Source organism: Halichondria panicea, chromosome 16 (genome assembly GCF_963675165.1).
Source record: "Halichondria panicea chromosome 16, odHalPani1.1, whole genome shotgun sequence".
Classification (NCBI taxonomy): Eukaryota; Metazoa; Porifera; class Demospongiae; order Suberitida; family Halichondriidae; genus Halichondria; species Halichondria panicea.
The window spans coordinates 3,563,180-3,587,826 of NC_087392.1; the positions used below are offsets into that span (position 1 = coordinate 3,563,180).

The 24,647-nt window shown below is 40.1% G+C and overlaps 2 protein-coding genes and 1 long non-coding RNA gene across 11 annotated transcripts; 2 read left to right on the forward strand and 1 right to left on the reverse strand.

The window, feature by feature from the left end:
• On the forward strand, window positions 1-13,066 carry LOC135350358 (phosphatidylinositol 4,5-bisphosphate 3-kinase catalytic subunit beta isoform-like). Its single transcript, XM_064549120.1, has 20 exons — window positions 1-341; window positions 465-652; window positions 705-911; window positions 1,578-1,736; window positions 2,130-2,265; window positions 3,419-3,537; window positions 4,168-4,361; window positions 4,426-4,456; window positions 5,276-5,566; window positions 6,379-6,482; window positions 6,986-7,070; window positions 7,605-7,726; window positions 8,622-8,765; window positions 9,010-9,273; window positions 9,402-9,511; window positions 9,773-9,851; window positions 9,933-10,221; window positions 11,329-11,474; window positions 11,645-11,776; window positions 12,786-13,066. The coding sequence occupies exons 1-20, from the start codon at window positions 113-115 to the stop codon at window positions 12,913-12,915; spliced, it is 3,159 nt and encodes a 1,052-aa protein (XP_064405190.1). The 5' UTR covers window positions 1-112; the 3' UTR covers window positions 12,916-13,066.
• On the reverse strand, window positions 12,996-23,914 carry LOC135350362 (uncharacterized). 9 transcript variants are annotated; one of them, XM_064549125.1, is made up of 18 exons: window positions 23,774-23,914; window positions 20,291-20,556; window positions 20,156-20,244; window positions 19,961-20,114; window positions 19,722-19,799; window positions 19,585-19,673; window positions 19,460-19,533; window positions 19,339-19,397; window positions 19,185-19,268; window positions 19,064-19,134; window positions 18,942-19,019; window positions 18,813-18,873; window positions 18,687-18,759; window positions 14,122-14,246; window positions 13,504-13,584; window positions 13,396-13,440; window positions 13,239-13,328; window positions 12,996-13,184 (listed from the first exon to the last, which is right to left on the reverse strand). In XM_064549125.1, exons 2-18 carry the CDS (start codon window positions 20,303-20,305, stop codon window positions 13,083-13,085), a joined length of 1,368 nt encoding a protein of 455 aa, XP_064405195.1. In that variant the 5' UTR covers window positions 20,306-20,556; window positions 23,774-23,914; the 3' UTR covers window positions 12,996-13,082. The 9 variants fall into 9 exon arrangements, with proteins under 9 accessions (XP_064405195.1, XP_064405199.1, XP_064405196.1 ...); XM_064549129.1 differs by lacking the exon at window positions 23,774-23,914 and adding an exon at window positions 21,763-22,253 and having other exon boundaries at window positions 19,961-20,102; window positions 20,156-20,238; XM_064549126.1 differs by lacking the exon at window positions 23,774-23,914 and adding an exon at window positions 21,763-22,253 and having other exon boundaries at window positions 20,156-20,238.
• Window positions 22,259-23,592, forward strand: LOC135350372 (uncharacterized). Its single transcript, XR_010399128.1, has 2 exons — window positions 22,259-22,603; window positions 22,656-23,592. It is a non-coding gene; the product is annotated as an uncharacterized LOC135350372 (long non-coding RNA).
• Window positions 23,915-24,647: the final 733 nt, after the last annotated feature.

Consider the following 24,647-nt stretch of genomic DNA (forward strand, 5'->3'; position numbering starts at 1 on the left):
ACGTGATGTAACGTGAAGCGCTTTTATGTAAAAGAGTCTGATCGATCAGATCATAGCTAGCTAGCTTGCCAGTTGCTGCACTATCCGTACAAGATAGATAGGCTCGCAAAAAATGGCTATGTCACGAAGGAAGCTTCCTCCTTTGCCGGTGCCAGGGCAGCCTGTAGAAGTCGTTGAGGAGCCAACGGCTGTGGATTTTTTCCTACCAACTGGAATCATGATCCCAATGACAATCAGTCCTTTATCAACATTGAGGGAAATCAAAGAATTGCTCTACAAGGAAGCTAGGAATTACCCGTTGTTCTCTCTGCTAAAGAACGAAGGTTTCTATAACTTTCTAGGTAAAATATGGTAAAATGTGTTTCTTGTGCTGCGCTTGTCCAAACTTACTGACTAATAAAAGGGTGGAGTATATAGCTATAGGTTTGTCCGAGTAAGATCAAAGAGTTTTGTTCTCCATCCAGGAATTACAGCCGATGGGGAAAAGGAAGAGTACTTGAATGAGCAGGCTACACTCTCTGATTTGGACATATTTATACCTGTATTAAAACTAGTGGAAAGGCAGGGAAACCAAGTGGAAAAGCAGCTCAATGCTGAGATCAGTAACCTAATTGGAAGACGGCTACATGATTTTGATGTCATGGGCAAAGAGGTAGGGATATAGAATAAGCTGTATTAAGTAACGGTGATTCCTATGACATCAGGTACAAGCATTTCGCCGCAATGTTCTGGGTATCTGTGACAACTCTGTCAAGGAGCGCACGTCCAGTGAACGTATGAACTTGCTGTACCTGTACCCTCCAAACATCAGTTCCCAGGGGGCAGTGGACGAGATTGATGGCATTGAGTTAATTAATGTGGAGGTTAACTTCAGCACCACTGATGGGAAAGGACTCAAGACTGTCCTCAAGGTATATCCAGAATAGCTTATACTACAAATTAATAATAATTATATGATACTGCTTAGAATGCCCTAGACAGATGCATTCGTTACCGAAGGATTAATGGTGTACATGTAGTACATGCATGTACGCGCATGTTTATATGCATGTAAAGTAGAATAACGTACTAAGAATCACACTGCCAAACCAGAAGAAGTTGAATGCACGTGATCAACTGTCTGTTTAGATTTTATGTGTGCCTCTAGGAACCAGGCACCAAAAGCGTATGCACCGTTGTGGTCAAGGCAAGTATGTCTAAAAGTAGTCAGAAGCTGTAGGAACAATTCCACGCTCGTTTTTACCCAGAGTAATGCAGCCCAAGGAAGCTACAACAAGGAAGAATTCTTTAAGCCATTTATACTCTGGAATAACCAATACAAATACAAGTTAGTATCCAAGCCTGTTTGAATCTCTCTTGCAGCTAGCTCCTCAATCGTACATGTACGTATACAACATTTACATGCACATTGCACTAGTTTGCTTGCAGCTCTTCATTTTGCCCTCATAGAATCCATAAGGGCCACTTGACAGAACACGTCATGACAATGCGCATCCAACCTCCTCTGTGTCTAAACATAAATCATACATACTGTCTAGTTTAGTAAATACATGCTACAAAAAGTTTTTTGTCCCCAGGTTGACCTTGGTAGTTGTCCGTCAGAGGTAGTAGAGCGAGCAGTGGTGTCCAAGGAGCTGTCGCGGGTGCTTGATCGCCATACCCCAGACGAACTAGTACTCAAGGTGGTAGGCCGTGAAGAGTACCTTCTGGTTCCGAAACCAATATCTGCTTACAAGGTATTTATTTTCATTGTTTGTGTTTCAGTTTGAGTACGTACAAGTCGTGTATATGTACATGCATAAACACCTGTTGTTTTTATAGAAACACGTGTTTTGTACGTACTTGGTGAGTTCAAGTTTACATTGTATTTCTATATGTACTTCACTCCATGTAAACAAACAGATACCTTAAGGTGGCATATTTTCACAGGTAGAATTTACTGTTTTAGCTGGTATTAAATTCTGCTGAAGTTGTGAGCGTTTCTAATTACTCGCAAGTGGTTTTAATTGCATTTTCCAATTATCTGCAGTACACATTTTTGCGCTGTCATTCGCAGAAATAGCACCTGCGAAAATATGTCACCTTAAGGTACCTTGAACACAGCTGCATTTTCTTCTGTTTCCTCTCAGTATGTCCGAGAGTGTGTCGGGAAGGAAAAGGCAGCACGAGTGAGCATTCGATACCTTCGAGAGCTAGTGCCTGAGACACAAGACAAATTCATTCGCCCAGTGTTCTCTGGAGTGTCAACTGAAGTGTCAGTGAATTGTATGTTTCGATGGTAATCATTACAAATGTAGTGTGTGCGTATATTTATAGTGATGGCATATCACTTATTTATTACAACCAGTAGGAAGTAGTTTCTTTCTCGAGTTATGCTAGTTTTACATACGGTGAAGGCAATCTCCTCAGAATCGTACGTAGCATATCATCTGTTCATTTACTTATGAGTTAGCCTCCCACTATATCGGTAGCTACAAGAGTTAGAAAAGAGCTGTACAGCAGCAGCCATTGTGTACTTCAATCTCTCTGCATCCTCCCTACATGTGTATGCAATAATTAAACTTCTTTAAGAGCATCACTATAGCCATCATACTATTGTTTCGATTGTTAAGCTCCACTTTTATAACACTCAAATAGTTTTGCTTCGAGCAAAACATGCCTCAAGGCATTAAGCACTAGCGCGCTTGTGGCGCTTGTGGATTCTTATATATTGGCCGCGCATTTGTTGCTTTTCAGCAGTGTTTCACGCATGTACTGTTACGTGTCTGCAGGGAAAAACCAAATCTGGAAACTGGCTACACAGCTAGTTTTCCTGTTTGTGTATAATTATTTACATGTACATGTGTGTGTTCCATGGTAGCGCAAAAACGTTCACTTGCATTATTGTAATTGCCCTAATTCCGCATTTGTTCTGACTGGCTAATAAGTAAGTGACTAATAAATAAGTAAGTTCTCTTTGCACAAACATCTTCAGGACATTCTGCACCTGGTTTCCAAAGAACTGCAACCCAGATTAGAACGGTTTTCTTACAAGGCAGATGTCCTCTCCCGCTCTACTTACATGTATCTTACCTAGACAATTCGGCATCTTTATGTACTGTCTCACGTGCACAGCAACGTCACAATACCTCGTGGCCACTTGTGAGATGGACGTGGCTGTGGCATGCCGTATGTATATATCTAGATCTAGTGCAATTGCAGCCATAGATATTAATGATGCAGTACGTAGTACCACAAAGCTCCTTTTCTTCCTTTATTGGTCCAATGGAAGCACCAATAGTTGAACTTTTAGTATGATCTGTACTCCAATCACATAAGTTTAGAAAATATTCACTAAAAAATCCGAAAGTTCTACTCTTTTCGTTGTTTACTTCATACTTGATTATTTACATGTGCATGTACATGTCATTGTATTTAGCTGAGCAGACACAGTCTTTTGCAAGTGGTACTAACTACATTTCTATTTGGGACATCAAGGACACTTACAAAGTTAAAGTCCTGTCTGCAAAGAACATCAATGTTCCAGAGAATCATAAGGTATATAGTTACATATTACTTGTACATGTAATTATTTACAGCAATGTGTACGGCTATGGCGTTGCTTTCCTGATTCGTAGTACATAATTTAGATTGTATTCTGTCAAACATTAGGTGATTCGGTGACCTAGCCTTACAGTGTAGTACACATGTTAGGTAGCAAAAACAGAAGCATCTGAATTGAAATGTAACAGTGATCATGGCTTCGTAGGTAGATATCTGTATCGCGTAGGGGTTGATTAAAACTATGAACAGCATTGCCAGTGCAGTGTGACTGTAGTCTGCATGACACGTACAAGTTTTCTACTAAAATATCTGTATGTGTCATAATATTTATACACATGTAGGTCAGTACAATAAAAGATAAGATATGCGGAAACATTTCTGCTTGCTGCTTAGTGTGAGGGGCTCTAAGAAAGAAACTCTCGTCAGGGTTACTGATATTGCTGGTGTTTATAATAGATTTGTGTACTGGGTCAAGCATGCAGCATGTCTCCACGTTTTGTTTTAGTGTGAAAGTGATGCTCTAGCTAGCACACTAAAACAGTAAATGTGGAATTGACTTGAGGGTCTCCAGATGTCCTCAAGTAATTCCTATTCTGTTTACGTATACAGTAACATACCATGTAGGTGTATGTGCGGACTGCTATCTACCATGGGTGTGAGTCTATCTGTCAGCCTGTGTGTACTTCCACTGGGGCCAACTCAGAAAATGCCGCTTGGAATGAGATACTCGAGTTCAATATCCCACTTGCTGATATGCCACGTGCTGCAAAACTCTGCTTTGTTATTTTTAGTGCCACGGAAGCCAATATGGCCAGAAAGTAAGACATCGTTAAGAATTTTATATGTATCATGTGCCCTAACTGAACTGATTTCACCATACAGAGAGGGAAGGAGAAGAAAGCAAGCCAAGAATGTGAGTCTAAGTAGTAGTTAAATGTCTCGGTGGTGTGGTATGAGTAACAAGCACTGGCAAGGTTATTAGCAATCTCGGCTACGCCTCGGTAATTAGAAGCCTTGCCGTTGCTTGTTACTCGTGCTATTAATTCCATATTGCACTCTTAGCCGTACTATTAATTATGCCTCGGTGTACGCATGCGCAAGCGAGATATATGGTATGGGGCTGTAGAGTGTTACAGCTGCTCAATGATAAATGAAGTGCAAGTAAAAAGTTCCTATAGGCTTCTAGTCATATTTTCAATAGTGTTTTACATAATAATGCTTCGTTCTCGAGGTACTTTGAAGGCTGACTCTTGCGTAGCAAAATCTGTTGTATAACATAGCTAGATTCCACTTAGAAGTTAGCTCTGCACTAGAATGCTAGCTACATGTATTCGTAACGAGAGTGAGAAAAGAGCTGCAAAGCCACACTGTTCATTGCCATTATTAATTATGGACTTTGAACTTTCGACATCCTTTTTAGCAACAATCATAGTCTCACTATTCTGTGCTCTGTATGCATGTCATTTCATTTTGTGTATATAAATTATAACTGTACATGTGTGTATATTTAATAATAGTCTGCTTGTACTGTAGCGTCATTGCCATAAAGCTTGGGCTTCCACCGAGGCATCAGCACCTGCGGTGCTTTCATTATACTAGTATCTTTTAGTGAAGTATCCTAGCTGTTATGTCAGTTAATTCCCTTAAGTGTATTTTGACATTAAAGGATTTTCAGGATTTTTTCTTTATTTCCATCATAATATAATTATATAAACAGTAACTGCACTTGTAGATGTCTCCTGTTGCCTGGGTGAACATGACTGTGTTTGACTACACTAGTCAACTTCAGTCCGGACGATTCACTCTGTATGCTTGGCCTATAGAGGCGGAACTAGTGGAGAGCGTGCACTACATGGGCAGCACTGTTCTGAACCCCAGTACCACTGAGTGTGTGTGTCTCGAGATAGACATCAATCTGCCAAATTTACCTGCGAATGTGTCCAAGGACAGGCCTATCATGTACCCTTCCATGAAGGAGATCGAAGCTCTTAACAAGGAAGCATCTCTCGTTGCTACTCCAGTGGTGAGTACATGTACATGCATGTATAGCTACTGTCCATGTACACAGACTGTCAGTCTAAAAGTACATTTAGCATGTACGTTGCATACATTTGTGTCGCTGCACCACTACGTACAGTGTATATGTACCGTACCTTCGCGAAAATAAGCCCATCTCCTCTTTTGCTTCGAAGTTCTTGCACAAGGGTATTTTGACTCGATTATACGCCCACCCAGAATGAAGAGTTTGAGCATGTGCAGTAGCTAAATGTCACATGTTCACTAGTGAAGAAAGCAAGTTTTAGATGGTAGCTAGTTAGGCTATACTCCTTGCTGGACCAAGATCAGACATTTAAGTTTCTCTGTGTGGATCTGTTTGCCCTTGAAGATGTCAATGCAAGGGAACAACTAGTCCTATATGCTGAGAAAGGGAACAATTAACACAAATCTGAAACAAACTCATCACCCAGGCCAATTTTGCTGGTTACCTTGCCTTGGTTTTCTGAAACAAAGTACTTGTACCTGATAGCTCTGTAGGAGTCTAATAATTCAAAGAAAAGTTCCTGCTGCTACATCTGACGAGCAACCAATAGAGTCAGAGTCCACTTCTTCATGTTCATTCTTATCATGCTTTAATCGTACTCATGATGCTGCGGGTGGGTGTATATGCCGTTCGCGATTAAACGCCTAGTCCCCCTAAGCTTCTTGCAGAAAATAGTGGGCGTATTTTCGCGAGAGTGCTGTACATGTATCATTTGGTCTATGAGCTTAATGACCGAGCGAAATTTACAAATGTATGCAATATGGTCATGACTCCACTCACCTCTCTTTACACAGAGCAAGTTCCCGCAGTTCATGATCCTGAATCTGCAGAAAGTTGTGGATCAAGACCCTCTGGCTCAGCTCTATGAAGAAGACAAATCACTCATCTGGGAAATGAGGTACATGTACATGTATACTGGGTGGCTTGCTATTTTTTTTATTATGCCTTGGTGTGCGCATGCGCAAGCGAGCTATATGCTAGTATGTTGTATGTCTGTCTGTAGACTGCTACAACTGCTCAAGGATCAATGAAGTGAAAGTAAGAGTTTCTATAGGCTTCTAGTTTTTTAATTCGTGGATTTGAACAATAATGCTTCGTTTTCAACTAGTTTTGCGTACTTGGAATGCCATTCCAGCCTTTTCAGAAGAGTGCGTAGCAAAACTTGCATGCAGCAAAATTAATGCAAAAATGTTCTGTCAGGATATCATGCATGTGTGTATTAGCAATAGCTAGTAGCTTAATGTGTTATATGTATCTCTGACACACCCACTGAGGCATCAGCACCCGCGGTGCTTTCATAAATTACAAAGTGTATCAAGTATGTTACTACCAATTAGTCACGATAATTATACACATTGGTGGCTGGGAGCTGAAACTCTGTATGTACATTGGCACATGTAGAAATGTGTGTCAGAGCCACTTCCCCCAATCATTGCCGAAGCTATTGCAATCAGTGGCTTGGAACAACAGAACTGATGTTGCACAGGTGAGCGTGGATGGTACACTGTACATAGTGTAGACATCTGTATAATACTCACATTTTTTCGTGCCCATGACACACTTAACATTTGTTTTAATATGACCTATGACCTTATTGACATTCCAGGTCAAATATTGTAGGATTATTAATGTTTGTGGCTGTTCTGACTCAGCAATAGCTAGATTTTTGTGTTGAAATTTGTAGATGTACATGTACGTATCAATGAGCTATAAGGAGATTGGTTTTCGATGGGCTTTTGGATGGCCTATAAATTACCGTGGCATATGTACAACATACGTGTTCATATATGCTACACAAAGAACTGTCACACAACTTTTTGAATGCCTTCTATGTAACTTCCTCTGAGTTGAGAGGAATGTTATTGGAAACCCAGTTCAATTGTTGTACACAATGAAGAGTTCCATCAATTAAGGCTCCTCATACATGTACATGTACATCATCAATGTAACCTGAGGTGCACACATTATGTTCATTGCGTAGTTCATAGACTGGTGTTTATCATTACTGCAATTGCTACAGATGTATGTGCTATTGAATAACTGGAGTCAGTTATCTCCCGAAGCTGCTCTAGAGTTGTTGGACTACCAGTATGCGGACATTGCAGTTCGAAAGTACTCCGCAGCATGTTTTGAAGTCCTCAGGTAGGCAACGGCATTAAGAGAAACATACATGTACGTGTATGTCATATCTTGCCGTAAGCACTTACAGTACCCATCAATAAAAAGTTCCATTTGCGTAAAACGCACCGTTCCCATTTAAACGCACAATGAACACATTGTAATATGCAAAAACGCTACCGTTTTCATGTATGTGCAGGAAAATTGCTGAGCAAGCAGCTGTGTGTACAGTGTACGAATGTTTTGCGAGCATCAAACATTTGCGAACTTTGCGATGGTTGGTCAATTCGCAACAATAAAATCCGCAAAACCTAGTAACTACACACGATCCTTGCCAGAACGCATTAGTTAGATCGCAAAGGGTCAAATTTTTTGCTGATTTGGCTCATTCGCAAAGGTTTTTCACCCGTAAAATATTTTAGTAATACGGTAGCTAGCTATCTTGTGTAATACGTACAGTATAGCTGATTGTCTAGCGCTTTAATCTTTAGCTTATAGATGCTATTTGCAACTGTGCACCGTTTCCAAGACTAAGTTGCCTTCCATGCAAGTCATCTGTTACCTAGAATGACAGTTTTTGAAGACCATCTCCAGTGCTGTAGATCAGTATGTCTGACTGTCTGCGTACATTATACTAGCTAGTTCATTGTATAATTTTATAGTATCATTATAAAAAATAATATCAAATTTTTCATGATGACGTCATCGTTTGATTTATAATGAGGGAAGTGGTCTGTTCTGCATCCGGTTTGACGCTACTGTTTATGTGTGCGTTTTAAGAAACGGAATGGGAACTTTTTATTAATTGATACTGTATGTAGTATGAGCTACATGTACGCTACTACTTCCCTTTTGGACGAATTTAGCCTATAGTTTGTGTTGGTACATGTATAAAATTGTTTCCGTTATATTCACACAGTGATGACAGGCTTCTGCTGTACCTGCTTCAACTAGTGCAAGTTCTCAAGTTCGAGCCATACTTGGACTGCTCTCTGGGAAGGTTCCTCCTCAAAAGGGCTCTCATGAGCAAAACCATTGGCCACTACCTTTTCTGGCACCTCAGGTCGGTCACTTATACTGACTGCCATTCTTGTACAATGGATTGATTGTGTCTGTGGACTATAAGCACTTAATGCGAAACGCAACAACATTTGTTAGGTTGTGGTAGTATACAATGTATATACATTTAATTTAGTAACCCCTGTTTTTATTGGATATGGTGATATTTGGTAGTTGCGTTGTATGTTTTGCTGGCTACACAATTACCTGATTGTACTCTAACTCTTTCATATTTAAATTTCCCCCAGGTCAGAGATGCACGTGCGAATAGTGTCTGTGAGGTTTGGTCTAATGTTGGAGGCTTTCTGTAGAGGTGCTGGCCAGTACATGAAGGAGCTATCAGAACAGCTGCAAGCTCTCACCAAGATGAAACATGCCTCTGACACTCTACAGAATATCAAGAAGAGCAAAAATGATGATTTTCTCAAGACCCTGCATGAAAAGCAGTTTACAAGTGCAATGGAGCACCTCACTTCTCCTCTGGACCCCTCCCTGCATTGCAGAAGTCTCAAGTATGTGTGTACTGTATACCTGTCAATACATAATTATTATTGTGCTTGTGGTGGTGTACTTGTTAAAGTGAACTAACTTACTGTACTAGCCAAGTTTGAAGAGCAAGCCATCTCCTTTGTTTGTGCAGGTCTGATAAGTGCAAGGTAATGGACAGCAAAATGAGGCCTCTTTGGCTGGTGTTCCAGAATGAGGATTCTCTAGGAGGAGACATTCTCCAAATCTTCAAGAACGGAGATGGTATTAATACCTGTGCATTCCCATAATTATGTATATAATGCACGTAGACAATTTTGATACTGTAGTGCTTGAAGTATATGCGGGCGTAAAATTATGCGTTTGGGGACATTTTAAGGCTCCGAAAGCTTTGTATGCGATTATTGTCCAGGCCTCGAATAAAAGACAATCAATACAAAATAATCAATACGGCATAATCATCATGCATAAATTTGTAGCACTACGGTATGTTATTGTTCGCTAAATGGCTAATTCATTTTATAGACCTTCGTCAGGATATGCTGACTCTGCAAATAATGGGACTGATGGACAAGTTGTGGAAGCAGTCAGGCCTTGATTTGAAGTACGTTTTTTCAAGTCTTAATGTGGTTTCCTAATCATGTGGGCAGTGGCTGACAATCTGCACATTCGTGTTTGTTTGTAGGATGAACCCATACCTGTGTCTGTCCACTGGGAACCAAGTGGGAATGATTGAAGTAGTCTTGGACTCGAGTACTATTGCCAAGATCCAGAAAAAGGCCAAGGGTGCAAAGGGTGCTTTTGACAAAAGGGTTCTCTATCAATGGCTCAAGGTACAAAATCCTGATCCAGTTGCCATGAATAAGGCTGTTGAGAACTTCACTTATTCTTGTGCTGGATGCTGTGTTGCTACTTACGTGTTGGGTATTGGAGATAGACACTCAGACAACATCATGTTGCGCTCAAATGGCCAGGTATAAGATGTATAATCTATAATCATTATCCATGCACGTATATATATGTACATGTACATGTATGTAGAACTGCTACATTTATGTACGTGGTATTCATAGCTTTTAGCCAGGTTTTATTGGATTTTGATTCATGGGATTGGCTAGTTTTGCTTATCTTGATGGACATTGCAGTCTCTTCAAACTTGTGCGTAGCAAAATCTGTTAACTATTCTACTTAGTAGTTTAGCTCTGCACTAGAGTGCTAGCTATTGGTGGCTGCAAGAGTGAGGAAAAGGCTGCTGCCAGTTCATTAGAGCAGCCATTATGAGCTTTGAACTCTAAGCATGCATCCTTTTTCATTCGAATTTCTCACTCTTTTGCACCGTTTCTGCCAGAGTGCGTTCCTTGCAAATAATAGCAGCAAAAGTATTTACTGTACCCTCGCGAAAATAAGCCCATCTTGAATAAACGCCCATCCCCTCTTTTGCTTCGAAGTTCTTGCATGAGGATATTTTCATTCGATTATAAGCCCACCCAGAATAAGAAGTTGAGCATGAATGCCACATGTTGACTATTAATTTTATTGAAGAAAGGAAGTTTTAGGTAGTAGCTAGTAAGATTATATACTCCTTGCTGGACCAAGATCAGACATATAACTTTCTCTGTATGGATCTGTTTGCCCCTGGAGATGTATATAGTATGTCCTATAATAATTATGCTGAGAAAGGAAAACACAAAGTCCAAGAAAGTATCACACAGGCTAATTTTGCAGGTTACCTTGCCTTGGTTTTCTGAAACACTTCTTCTTGTTCATTCTCTTGTCATGCTTTAATCATACTCATGCATTAGTTTATAACATTGTTGTTGTCAATGAAATGTTTATACTGTGTATAAATGAAAATACAATCAAGAATTGTCATAGAGCAAAGTGTAAACCTCGATTTGAGGCCGTGGGTGGGCGTATATTCATATAAAAACTCGCCGTTCGCGATTAAACGCCCAGTCCCCTGATAAGCCTAGACTTCTTGCAGAAAAAGGTGGGCATATTTTCGCGAGGGTATGGTACTGGTACATTTAGCTTCATTCCAGCGAGGATTTTATTCATAAAGCGTACTGCTTTTGTTGCAGCTGGTGCATATTGACTTTGGGCACTTTCTGGGTAACTTCAAGAGCAAGTTTGGTGTAAAGAGGGAGCGTGTGCCATTTGTCCTCACTGATGATTTCATCTATGTCATCACAAGAGAGGGCAGTAAGGAGTCACAGGATTTCCAAGGGTGAGACCATGCATACTATCATGTTTCACTGTGGTGTCACTACCATAACAATTTTTATTAGACTATGCCATTAATATGAACGTGTAGTGTGTTAATCTGTAGTAGTCCACAACAACCACAATTTACAGTCATGCTTTAATATGAATTTGTGTACACTCATTCTACGGCAGATTCAAGCTTCTTTGTGAGGATGCTTTCCTCAAGCTCAGAGAGCATGGTGCCCTCTTTTTAAACCTTTTCACGATGATGCTCTCCTGTGGTATACCTGAGCTGCGAACCAGGGATGATATCTACTACATCAGGCGAGTATCTCCTGTTTTTATTCTAGGACCAACTGCTGTTATAACTAGTGTTCAAGCTGGCGCTGTGCTAATGCCTCTCGCCATGTTTTTGCTTTCGCTTAAAAGTATTAGAGTGTTATATTAGTATTAAAGTTAGCTTATCTATATAAAGTCACTGAGAAGAAAAGACTTATTTACATGCATCTATTGTTGTATTATGTGGCTTACCAGGATCTCAAGAAAGAAGAAAATTGATTCTTCCAGGATCTGTAGTTCAGTGTATATAATATCTAAGAAGAAAAGACCTGTGTACATGCATATTGTTATCTATATTGTTATATGGTAGTGTTTTGTGGCTTATATACCAGGCCCTCAAGACAAAGATGATTCTGCCAGGAGGATCTTGGGATATTATTTTCTCACACATGGGAATGAGCGCGCATGCGCATTACATCCACAGGAATAATTAAAGGGTGTGTCCAAAGAGATCAATTTCACAAATGGCTACTGTTAGCTAGCTGTTTTAAAAGATATTTTCTGAGTATTGTAGCTAACAAAAAGCTAGCGCTTTAGTGCAAGGCTAACTCATATGTTGAATAGAAAGTTTGTGCGGACAGATGATGCTATGAAAGATTCTGAAGAGACTGCAACAGCCTTCAATGTGAGTCAAACTAGCCATAACTCGAGAAAGAAGCTTTAGTTTGCTAATCCACGAATCAAAATCCAAGAGAACGTGGCTAGAAGCCTATAGAAGCTGTTAGTTTTCGTTACATTACAACCGTTGAGCAGTTATAGCTGGAATACACACACACACAGACAGACAGACAGACAGACAGACACACACAGTCAGCTTTACCGTATCCCTCGTGCGGCTACGCCTCGAGGCATAATTATTGTGACTCTATAGTCTATAGCTTACGACGTTGGTATCAATTGGCAACCAATGATAACCCTGCTAACACCCCACCCCTACTGTATATACGTACATACTTCTCCTTGTGAATACATATCTGCTGCTGTTCCTTTGTAGGGATGCACTTTGTCTGGGCGAAACCAAGGAGGTGGCATTGGAGAACTTTCGTAAGAAGCTGGGTGAGGCCGTGCGGAATGCATGGAGTGTGTCCCTCAATTGGTACATTCACAATGTAGCCAGAAACTAGACTTAGTGTTTTCTTGTTTCATGAACTTCCTATGTTACATCACTTTAGTAAAAATCGAGTCATTTTTTATAATAATTACACTTAGAAACTTAATTTTTATTGTTAGATTTACAATTTTTACAAAACAATTATCGTATCTTGTTTTAATTCATTATGTACCAATACAGTCAAAGCTTTCTCTTGGCATGTTGTACTTGCTTTAAAGTGTTCCATGTGTAGTGATCTCTGATGCGTTTTCTCATAGATTCTTCAGAGGGGTATTCAACAACCTGTACAACATTCGCACAATAATTGTATTGCACTAAATACATATTCTAACTTACTTGTCTCCTTAGTTTATTTTGGAGTGATTCTGTCATGTGAGTCGATATGAAGGATTTAGCCAACACCACAAGCTCGGCTCCATTGCTCATCTGAATAAAGTCGCAATTATTGTAATGTAATTGACCTATAACTACTACAATTGGAAGTTAAACTTACGAGTGTAACGCTTGGCTCATGATCATGTACAAGTGTTGACAAACCCTACAGATATGTAAACACCATAGTATAATTCCAGTGTGCGTTAATTTTTTTTATTGAGCTTACAAAGATATCTTTTGGGTGTAGAATGTCAAGTTGCACTAAGAATTGTTTCCTGGCTGGTGGTCTAGGACTTGCTTCCATTGTCTGTGTACAGAATGAGTGTATATCCTATGACCAGTATTGAATTGTTACCTCATGCGTGCGTAGCTAACCCTAACCCGCAAGGGTAGAGTGATTGATGTGTGTACACAAAATGAGCTATTATGAGCGAACTAGTGTTGAAAATATATAATAGGCTGCTTATTGAAACTTGAAAGCGACAAAAACGCTTTTTAATCAATAGGTTAACGATCATTCCCCATAATATTATATATACGGTTGTCTTATAATTATGTTTTGCTTGTGCGATGAACTCATGCACATAGCGATCGGCTTGATCATATGCAATTTAAGTAGACACACACACAGTGTACATGAACAGCCCAAGGTATAACAAGACAATGTGTGTACAATACGTAAAAGTATATAATTGGTTTTCTATCTCTCAAAGTGAAGGCGATTATAATTATTGTGGAGACACCTAGTAATTGATTACTGGTATACTTTATAACCACTGTATAACCAGCTCATACTCAATTCGTGATCAGTGCAGGGGAGCTGGTCAACATTAACGTTTGTTACCTGGATATTTCCTGTGGTATATGAGTGCCTAAGTCGATCACGTGGCCGTTGTACGAGTGTCTGCTCAGTAAGAAGGGGAGACTCTGGTAGCGTACCTCCCTTTGTGGGTACCTTTCGCCCTTCACCTGTCAATAGCATACAGTGTACTATAAATTCAATTCGAGCACTGAAGGTGCTAAGGAGTGCATGTTGCAACACCTTAATTAATATGAAAAGCAGCTAGTATAGTTATAGTTAGCCTCGATCCCAGGCCGCACTTCCTCAAAGAGTGGGCCTGGTATCGACTGCTTGCGCATTCCGCCGGTATCTGGCGGATTCGGATAACAACGTGTATGGTCAGTAAAATAATGACGTCACAACAAACGGAAGTGGATTGAAGGAACTGGAAGTAGATAGATATAAAGTTCGATTGAAGATTTCTAGCCCATTTGACAGTATTCTGATAGCTACCCCTAGCCTGCTATGTTAACTAAAGACTTCACAGCCAGCAACAGCTAGTGTGGATGACAATCGTCTGACAAATAGCCTATGGACAGGCCACGCCCATCTAATACTAACTTCGGTGAAGAGTCTGCTATACTAATGCTACAAACTCTATCAGAAAGAAAATAGCTATACAACAAACCTACAGCTCTGTCTCTAGCTAGACTTTCAATGCTTTGCAGAATATTTTCGTGATAAATTTGGTATTATAGGATATTTTACGGAAACAAATATCCAATAATTGTGCGCATGCGCAAGCAGTCAGTAGCAGGCCTTTTCTTCAGGGGAGGCCAGTGAAGGAGGCTAAGTTATATAGTATGTATGGGTACCCGGGTATGGAAACCTGGCAACAACTAACAGTGGCAGCTAGAGCACTGAGGCTAATTATAAGTTATAGTGTATGGGTATGGAAACCTGGCAACAAGTCAACTAACAGTGGCAGCTAACTAGAGCACTGAAGTGCAAACCCTCAGCGTTTATTTGAGTTTACAGCCTCAAGTCAAAGCTAGGCCAACGAGCAGGTTTGCGTTTTTCTTAGCTTTTGCTCGCTTTTATTCAATAATGAAGCTTTAAAACTACTACCTTGTTGTGTTGAGGCTATCCATGGTACAAACACAGTGCTATCGCATACAGGTGAGTAGACTCAGAATACACAGAACGACAGACAGACAGACAGACTGATCTGACCGACTACTATAACCTGTGGCGCTGCGACGCGCCTCGGGTTAAAAGTAGATGAAGTTCAGTTGTTAGAAATTATGATTGTAAACGCTAACACTATGTCAACGGCAATGCTGCAATACATAAAATCCTTACAAACAGGGCCTGTATGTGTCTTCTGAGTGTGCTCACCTCATGCATATGGATAGCCTCTATACATGTACATTTTGTACAGGGAGGATTTTGTTGTCAAATAAAAGTCAGATATTTACTGACTTTGTGTGATCCTAGTCCTGCTCCCAGTGCCACTGCGTATCGGGAGCAGGCTGTGACAAACAGACAGAGAGCACTGAGCTGACTACTAATTGGAGAAGCTTTGAGCCTCGATAAAATTAAATCATAGACCATTCCATGTATACACATGGAAGGCAACACAAACAAACTGTATCATTCTACTTACCTATAGAAAAATTGTCTGTATTTATCCTAAATTGGGCTGCCATAAATATGTTTGGGTATTTGTGTTCATGCTATATTGGGGGTAAAAGTAAGGATAGCTCCTTATTTTCCATGAAAATATGAAGCACTTGTTAATTAGCTATACAGACGAGCTGTAGGACTGCCAGTGCTGTCCAATGGTCAGATGGTAGTAGCTGTTTGTACGTCAGAGAAAGAATTAAGTTTAGGGCAATTAGGCTCACTGTCTGCAGGATCAGCACTACATTAAATTTCCTTGGCAGAGTACATTTCAAGACAAGATAGATCATGCACACAGTCCACTAACTCAGTGGTTAAGGTTGATTCACAAATAAATAAGGGCCATAATGAGGTTCATTGCAAACAAAATTCATGCATTAATTGTCATTGTGAAGTTAATGATTGAGTGTGTACCTGAGATTTATATTAGATACGTGACAATGATCAGGAGATAACATCGTTGCCGTGGTTACTGTCATGTTGTATAAAATTATGTTAACTGACTACCGTATATAGTGCGAAATTTTCGAGGCACTTATATTTCGTGGATTGGCCTCTAAAAGCATTTCGTTGCACAATGTTCGCGGAATGACTGCTTACCGGAAGCCACGCCTTTAAATCTTTGCATGTTATAGCAGATAATTTTAATTAAAGAATAATTTTCGTGTAGGATTGCTAACCAACGAAACCCGCGAAAATTAAGCCCCTCAAAAATTTCGCGCTCTACGGTATTTACTTTAACCAAAGAATGCCGCCTCCAATAAACACTTTCATGACCCAATCATATACTGAAAGCTCTTACTACAGTGCAATAGAAACTAGGTGGGGCTGCTATTGTACAGTAAGCATACAATTACACATTTTTTGAGCATTTTTATCAATAAAGTTGCTGTAATCAGAGCTAGAATGACCTCATACCAAATATCCACCTGGTTTCTAGTAGATTTCACTAAGAGCTTTCTTTTTAATACTGAATAATTGCTCTTGGATCAAAACTATTGGTGAAGGTAAGTCGTTTTTGGTCACAGCTATTGCACATAACAAGATAGTAACCATGGTAATTAATGTTATCATATGAAAGGTATTCATCTTAGTAATAATTATATACATTTTGGTCACAAGCTAGAAGGTACAATGTACAATTGACGAGATATTTTACAAGAAATGGTAGTAGTTTTTAGGACATCTTTTCTTCAAAAAACAGCCTTAACAAATCTATGGTTTGATTGACGAAGCAAACTTTCTTTCAACACAATATAGTTTGATCGAATGTGATGAGTTGGAATGCAGGACAAGATATATACCGTATATCTTCTAATTTATCAGACACTTCTAATTACCCCGGACACTCTTTTGGGAAATTTTCGTTGTGGACACTCCAGTACTTTAATATTACATTTGTTCTAAATATCCGGACAATACCTTGAAAAGTTGCGTTACCATTCATAGATGGCAAGTAAGACTTAGAGTGCTGCAGTTAGATAGCTTTGAGTAGCTAGTTTTAGATAGCTTGTGCAACTATTCAGTCGTACCCTGTTCTATTAAACTTAGCTAGCTCGCATGCAGCTGCTTGCCTGTTCTAATTTTTCCGGACACTTCGCATGCTCTATAAAAGTCTGTTCCAATTATACCCGGACAATTTCCAAAATAATTATTTTTTGCTGTCCAATAAATTAAAAGATTACGGTATAGCTGATTATGGTTCCTTTAACATGGATTTAAACACGCCTTGCACTCGGAACTAGGTTTAGAGTTAGAGTTAGGCAACATAGATCTATTAATAATTATATGGTGGCATAATTATGGTATGCATGAGCATGGAAGCCGTGTAGCAGCAATGAACAGGGGTAATAAAACAACAGAGGCATCCTGCTGTCAGATGTGAACATGTGCGTATGGCAAGGCTTCAAGAACGGCATTTAAGTGATGCATGACACATGCGCTGCATGGGACTAGGATCATAGCAGAGTCAAGCCCCATGAACAATGTTATAATGAAAACACTGCGGGTGCTGATACCTCGGTGGAGGTGCCAAAGCTACATAACATAAAAAGCTACTAATAGCTAGCTTTTATACACACATTGATTATAATTATCATGATGAACATTTTTGCTTTTGCTGCATGCAGAATCCGGCCAGAATCACAGGGAAACTCAAAGAGTGGGTAATGATCGACGATGATTGTTGCTATAACGATTGATGCCAAAAGTTCAAGTCTAAAATTAATGGCTGCAAGTCAGCAGAGCCTTGCAGCTCTCTTCTCACTCTTGCAGCTACCAATAGCTAGCGTTCTAGTGCAGAGCTAACTACTAAGTAGAGTAGCGACACTCAGTGAACAAGTTTTGCTACGGACTCTTCTGAAAAGGCTGCAATGGCATTCCAAGTAAGCAAAACTAGGCATAGCTCGAGAACGAAGCTTATTTTGCAAATCCACAAATACCAAGCCAAGAAAACATGACTAGAAGCCTATAGAAACTCTTACTTGCACTTCATTGATCCTTGAGCAGCTGAAACAGTCTACACAGACACACAGACACACAAACACACTACCGTATACCTCGCTTGCGCATGCGCACCGAGGCATAATTATTAAGAATGTATAATTATGCCCTTGGTTATATTAAGGCTATGCAACCATTAAGGCACCCAGGTGAGCAGACTCAGAATACACATGCAGACAGATAAACAAAAGTTGAGCCTCGATTATCCGAACCCCGAAGTTTCGATTATCGGGATGAAAGATTCAATGATATTCATAGCAAACACCTACTCACACATGCGCATGTGTGAGTAGGTGTTTGCTATGAATATCATTGATGTGCGTGGCTCACTCTGGTATCCGAATATCAGATGAGGTGGGGACACCAGGTGTTTGGATGATCGAAGCTCAACTGTACTATAATCCGTGGCCTCTGCCTCGGGTTAATTAATTACTCTTTCTAACCATTTGGAATGACTTGCATTGATGTTCTCCTAGGTGGAGTGTCCACAAACCTCTTGACCACACGACAAGTTCCCTATGATCACGATCTGTACACTATACAGGTACATGTACAATCAGAGAACTTACTGTCATGACTATGTAGATCCAGTCTGACTTCTTGCTGTCTTTCACAACAACATGGTTCGCCCTAGAACAAAATTAAGGTACAGATTGCATGTCTGTACATATCCAATGACACTGGCTATGGTTGATCACCTGCAATAAAATATCTTGCACATATCCGTCTGCTTCTCTAAGTCAACCAAGGGCCAATACTTTAGAAGGTTGATTGATCTGCAGTAGCTATAATATATGCGTGAATTTGCAATTCAACATACCGACAAAACTCATACGGCTTTGCTTTTTGATAGCTCTTTCGAGCTTGGCGTAAGCCGATATCAAGATAGTCCTGTGAATTTCTGGAATAATATAAAATAAGCTACTATTAATGAGGCTTACACTCTTGCTAATGACTAGCAGCTCTGTGGAACCTGACACAGTACACGTGCTCAATCTTCTTGAGCCAGAGTTGATTTCAATATCCTAGAAAAATACACAATACAAGAGTTAGTGTAATAATTATCGTTATAAAATTATAATATGCAAGTGGCACCCCGAATGTGTCTCCTCCATGTAGTGTATTCTCTCCAGCCTCGTGGTTAGTGATTATCACTGACAAAACAATGACAATAACATTTTAGTTAATTGGTGTGCTTAATTGGGTCTAGAGCTACCTTTTCCAGATAGAATGATGTAGAAAGCTGACGCCCGATCACCAGCTCTAATGAATGTTCTGCCATCAGTTAAACTATAAATTCACCAATATTTAATTAAGCTTATACACAAGTAACAAACGTACTATTGATACCAAGCCACTCTACATAATGCTGTCTGAAAAACAGAAGGGTAGTCCTGGAATGCATAACTCTTTTGGAGATCCTTTCTAACCTGTGTATAAATATAAATGTACAAGTTCTTCAGATCATGTAAACTCACCACTTCAATATCCATCATAGTTCTGTTCCAGGGTGGACAGCAAAGAATGTCTTTCACTTGTTGTGAAAATCCTATGAGCTGTGCATAAGTATACTGCTAATACTATTATAGATCTAGTAACTGCTTGATACATGCTTGATACATGAGCCGTTTGTAGACCTATAGCTATCTTTGTCAGCATATCAACCACATTGACTGGTGTATATTGCCTGTAATGCGTTTAGTTACTCACTACTCACTTGATAAGCATGTTGGCTTGCAGGACCTTCAACTCCCTGATCTTGAGATTGGACTCTTTGCAACCTCTGATGTATGCCCTCAGCAATCATATGTAGTCCATCGTAAAGAGCTAGCTGCTCAAGATTAAGATGCCTCCTAGGACTTTCATATACACTGATGCTGCATGCATAATGATGCACATGCGATGGATTTACCTGGTGTTCACTGACTTGTGTGGTGTAAACACTCTTAGAATCAGTTTAACGATATGAGCTACCCTCCTGAAACGACTTTTATCCTGTGACTACAATGTCATAAGGTTTATCAACTGCATAGTGAGGTTGACTCACCTTTCCCTCAGCCATCTAGTCGATCTCTTGACATAATATTAGGGGGAGGGGCTGGTTACAGTAAGATGCCAGGGTCAATAGGGTCACGTTTAATGAACAAAAATTATAACCACACACTTAGCCTCTATCCCAGCCCCTCTCACTAGAGGTCTTTCTCAGAGGAGGCGCGAAGCACTTAACCTTTGCTCATTAGATAGATAGATAGATAAATTTTCATTTGGATAGGAATGCTGCATCCACCATAATGGTAGGTTTTCATGCAGGTCCTATATAAAAGAAGAAAAAAAAATATATATATATAAAACATTATTATAGATAATTAGGTCTCTAATTGCCGTTTGTGTTAAATAATAGTTATAGACTGAGTCCAAGGTCTCTATGGGGTTTTGAGACCTGAAGGCCCGAGGCTGTAGCATCTCGAGCGTAGCGAGGGTGCTACTAAGGGCCTGAGGGTCTCAAAACTCCATAGTGACCGTTGACGAGGCCTATAACTGGTTTAGAATAGTGCTAAGCAAGCTAGGCTATATTAACACAAAGAAGACTCTGAAACCAAGAGTTTCTACAAGCCTCAAGCAACGTTAAAGCTTTGCTCTGGCTAGTCTACATAAAAAAACTCACATTGATGAAGGCAGTTTCTGTTTCTTGAGAATCACGCATTGCAAATAAAAAGTTGCTATTGTCATAGTAGTTAGCTCTGCACTAGAGCACTAGCTATTGTAGCTGCAAGAGAGAGATAAAAGCTGCAAAGCGGCACTGCAGAACGCAAAACTTAAAAAAAAATTAATTTTTAATCATGCACTGTATCATCGTTACTATGACTTCAACATAAACTGTGTGATGTTGCCATGTTCCATACATGTTAATCTTGACATCATCTTGCCTGTAGGCATAATCAGTATAATAGACCTACTTAGAAGACCTCAGGTCCATAAGTGAAATAATGGACCTCTCAGTGACCTATCAGATTGCAGTATTACTACAAGCATTTTCTAATTCATAGATATAAGAAGGGAGAGGGATGGGTAACGCAATGTAAAGGGCATTGACGATCCGCGTTGCGGTCAACGTTTCTTCTTTATTTCCTCCAACCCATGCTTTTAGCTAGTACTAGGCTATAAACTAGCTATTGAGCTCCATGTATTAGCAATGGCTAGTGGAACAGTCACAACAAGGTAGCAGCAATAGTTAGTGAGACCCTCCAAGCAGTAAAAAGCAGTTTGGACAGGCAAATTCTTGAGAGGAGCTCTGTCTGTACCGTTGAGTATTCCAGTACAGTCACAGACATGATAGAGAATTATAGAAATGTAGCAAAGTTCTGTCGTAAATTACTGTGCCGATACGATGAACCAACTATCAATGAATACAAAGAGACATTTACCTACATTCAATCATTGATGTAACTTTCTAAATGGGTACACAAAAAGTCTGCTTTTAAAAACCAGCTTACTAAGACAAAAATGAACATTACTTACCAACCTAAAGCCAAGTGGCTTTGATTTTACTTGCATACAATGCCCAGCTACTTAAGAAAGAGGGAATCATTAATATTTTGGGCTGTAGTCTCAGCCTCTCCTTGTAGAAGGTACACAAAGCCACTAGATAGAGCCGAAACGATAATACAACACTCAAAAAACTGCCTTTGAAAGTTTTCAAGCTCTTGGTGAGATACGCAACGCTTCTATATGATGCACAGTAGATGTGGATGCTCAGCACAGTACTAAGAGTCCCAGTGGGGAGCTGTGAATGATAGTAATAACATTTCCCGCTGGGTTGGCGGGGTGTCTAGAGCCGCAACTCGGATCAACCTTTTGGCATTACACAGAAGTGATTGTGCGCACGTGCTCCGTTTCCCATCCCTCTCCCTTCTTATATCTATGGTTAATTGCATGCCAGTCTCATGAATTAGCCGCCCTTCCTAAGTGAGAGACCTAGGAAGGGCGGCTGATTCATGAGACTAACCTTAACCAACAAGCTGAAAGACATCATGCATGCAAGACAGCCTGGAGCAAAGAGCTTGCCATCAATATAGAATCATGTCAGGGAACACTCCAAAACAACCAGCTATAAGAAGCCATCATCTATGATTAAAAGAAGTTATATCCAGGACCATGCATGTACCACAGCAGAAGAGCCTGAGGCCTCCTTTACAATGTATATACGTATAAAGTGGACCGTACATGCATGCTACATGCAACAAAGGCCAGCTATTGAGAAGCCTGGCCAAAATCTCATCCGCCCTGTGTTCGACTGTGGGAGGGAGCAGCTCAATACTTGACTGAAAGTGGTCGCAAAGCAGCTAGGCTAAACGCACAAGTTAGTTTTATTCTCTGTTTTACGTTTTAATAATTTATTCTCGTTCACACAGTTAATGTGCATGTGACGCTCATTCAACTCCAAAATGATCTTGTTGTTGCCAAACCAGTTCAAGATACGACAAGAAATGAAGATTTTGATGAGCTCGAGCATTCTTCCTCATTAGTATTCACACCTGAGTTTGCCAATGTGGTCAATGTCGATGGATTGAGAATTAAAGACGGCAAGGTGTTTGTTATTTGGAAGTGGCAGGTGCTACATCCACAAGACAAGACGGTAATAATAGTGAGGGGAATTGCTGCTTGTTTTCGGCCAACGGAACCCCGGACTATTTAGATGCAGAGTCTGAAACAGTCACACACCATACCTTTCAAGGTGATCGGATGTATTAAGGAAAAACTATATCCAAAAGTACTCTGAAAAGCAAGTGTACTTATTGACGAAGGTGTCCCTGTACCTATTATATAGAAGTACATATTGAACCTGACAATCCTGTGACTCCAAATGCAATTGCGTTGTAGACGGTTCCTTTGGATACGTAGTGAAGGAAGCACGGGATGCTGTGTACGATGCCCTCATAAGGAATGACATTACTGTTGTAACAAGTGGGTCAAATATGTCAGTGACTGGTATATACCGTATGGGCCCAGGGTTTTTTTGCTAACATAGCAACGAAAGGTGTATGGCCATCAAATTAATGTTGAAATACACATTAAGTACTGTTGTCGCCTAACCTAATTTTGCGTTGATCGATTTCCAATGACTGCATTAATTTAATTGTATAACACTCGCACAACTATAAACAATCATGTTCTAATAGCACTGTTCACCGCTCATGTCATTTTTTGTTGTACATTTCTATTGAAATTCGACCAAGTGCAGCAATAACATGCATCATATAATTATACACGTATTAATAGCTGTTAGCCATGAATATAATGCTGCTCATAATTATCAATGTCCAATTTATAAATAGTTGTGGTCAGTTATATTGCAATAACTTGTGAGGGAGGAGGATGATCAACTGGCACATTGTAGTTTATATTCGCACGTACATCAAATTAAGGCATTTGATAAAACAGTAATAATTGATGGCAACGAGGGATTTATTTGTTTGGGAGAACTTTCCTCCAATTTTACTTGACTGTGTGAAGTGTAAAATGTGCCCACCATATCTCTGAAGAAGCATTCCACATCTCACATCTTCAGTTGTGAAAGCTCTTGAATGCTTGATATCTCCTCAGTGCAAGTGAGAGAGATCTTTATAGCAGTTCACTCCTGTGTACCATGGTTTAGCCTCGATTCAAGGCCGCTTTAGAAGCTGTAAAGCGGACTTGAGTCGAGGCTAACCATGGTTAGGCTCTTGAATCAGCCACCCTTCCAGGGGCGTAGCTACCATTGTTTCCTGGTTGCCCAGGAGCTGCTGAGAAAATTGGGCAGGGCTCTCCTATAATTGAAATCAAGCAGCCCTGCCCATCTTTTCATGCACGTGGCTGCAAATCAGCTAGAGATGGCACCATGAAGCGTTTCACTTTGGCTTTGTCTCAGCTAGTCTCAGCTAGCTAGCTAGCTACCTCAAATAAAGAAGACCAAGACTTAAGTTCTAGTAGATCTATCAATCCCAGTATTCTCAGACTCAGCTCTAAGCACAACTTTATTCAGGAAGTATAAGTTTAGAACAATCTCAGCCACATGAAACCTCTCAGGTAAATGACATTTAATTGTGCTCAGCTAGACTAGCAATACACAATTAATTAACACCTGCCTTTTAGTATGTCTATAGCTAGCTAGCTAGCTTCTCACAAACATGTAAAAAAAGTCAATGAGCAGTAGGTGTGCCCCAATCAAGAGGGTGTGGCACCGGACGTGGGCGTGGTCGAAAATTTCGCGGCACTACCGCGCCGCTGATTTTTCTAAGGAAACCCCTGTCTCAAAAGTCTGGCTACGCCCCTGCCTTCTCAAGGTCTCTCCCCCTCAGGTAGAAAGGGCGGCTAATTCATGAGACTGGCATGCAATTAAACGGCAATTAGAGACCTAATTAGCA

Bases quoted from the DNA above. Each gene is read 5' to 3' on its own strand.
- LOC135350358 (XM_064549120.1), top strand. From the start codon at position 113: ATGGCTATGTCACGAAGGAAGCTTCCTCCTTTGCCGGTGCCAGGGCAG. The intron at 7,071-7,604 runs GTGAGCGTGGAT...CAATTGCTACAG, and splicing joins ACAGAACTGATGTTGCACAG to ATGTATGTGCTATTGAATAA. The intron at 11,475-11,644 runs GTGAGACCATGC...ATTCTACGGCAG, and splicing joins GAGTCACAGGATTTCCAAGG to ATTCAAGCTTCTTTGTGAGG.
- LOC135350362 (XM_064549125.1), bottom strand. The intron at 19,800-19,960 runs GTGAGTAGTGAG...ACTTATGCACAG, and splicing joins CAAGCCAACATGCTTATCAA to CTCATAGGATTTTCACAACA. The intron at 13,185-13,238 runs GTAAGTTAGAAT...AATGTTGTACAG, and splicing joins AAAATAAACTAAGGAGACAA to GTTGTTGAATACCCCTCTGA.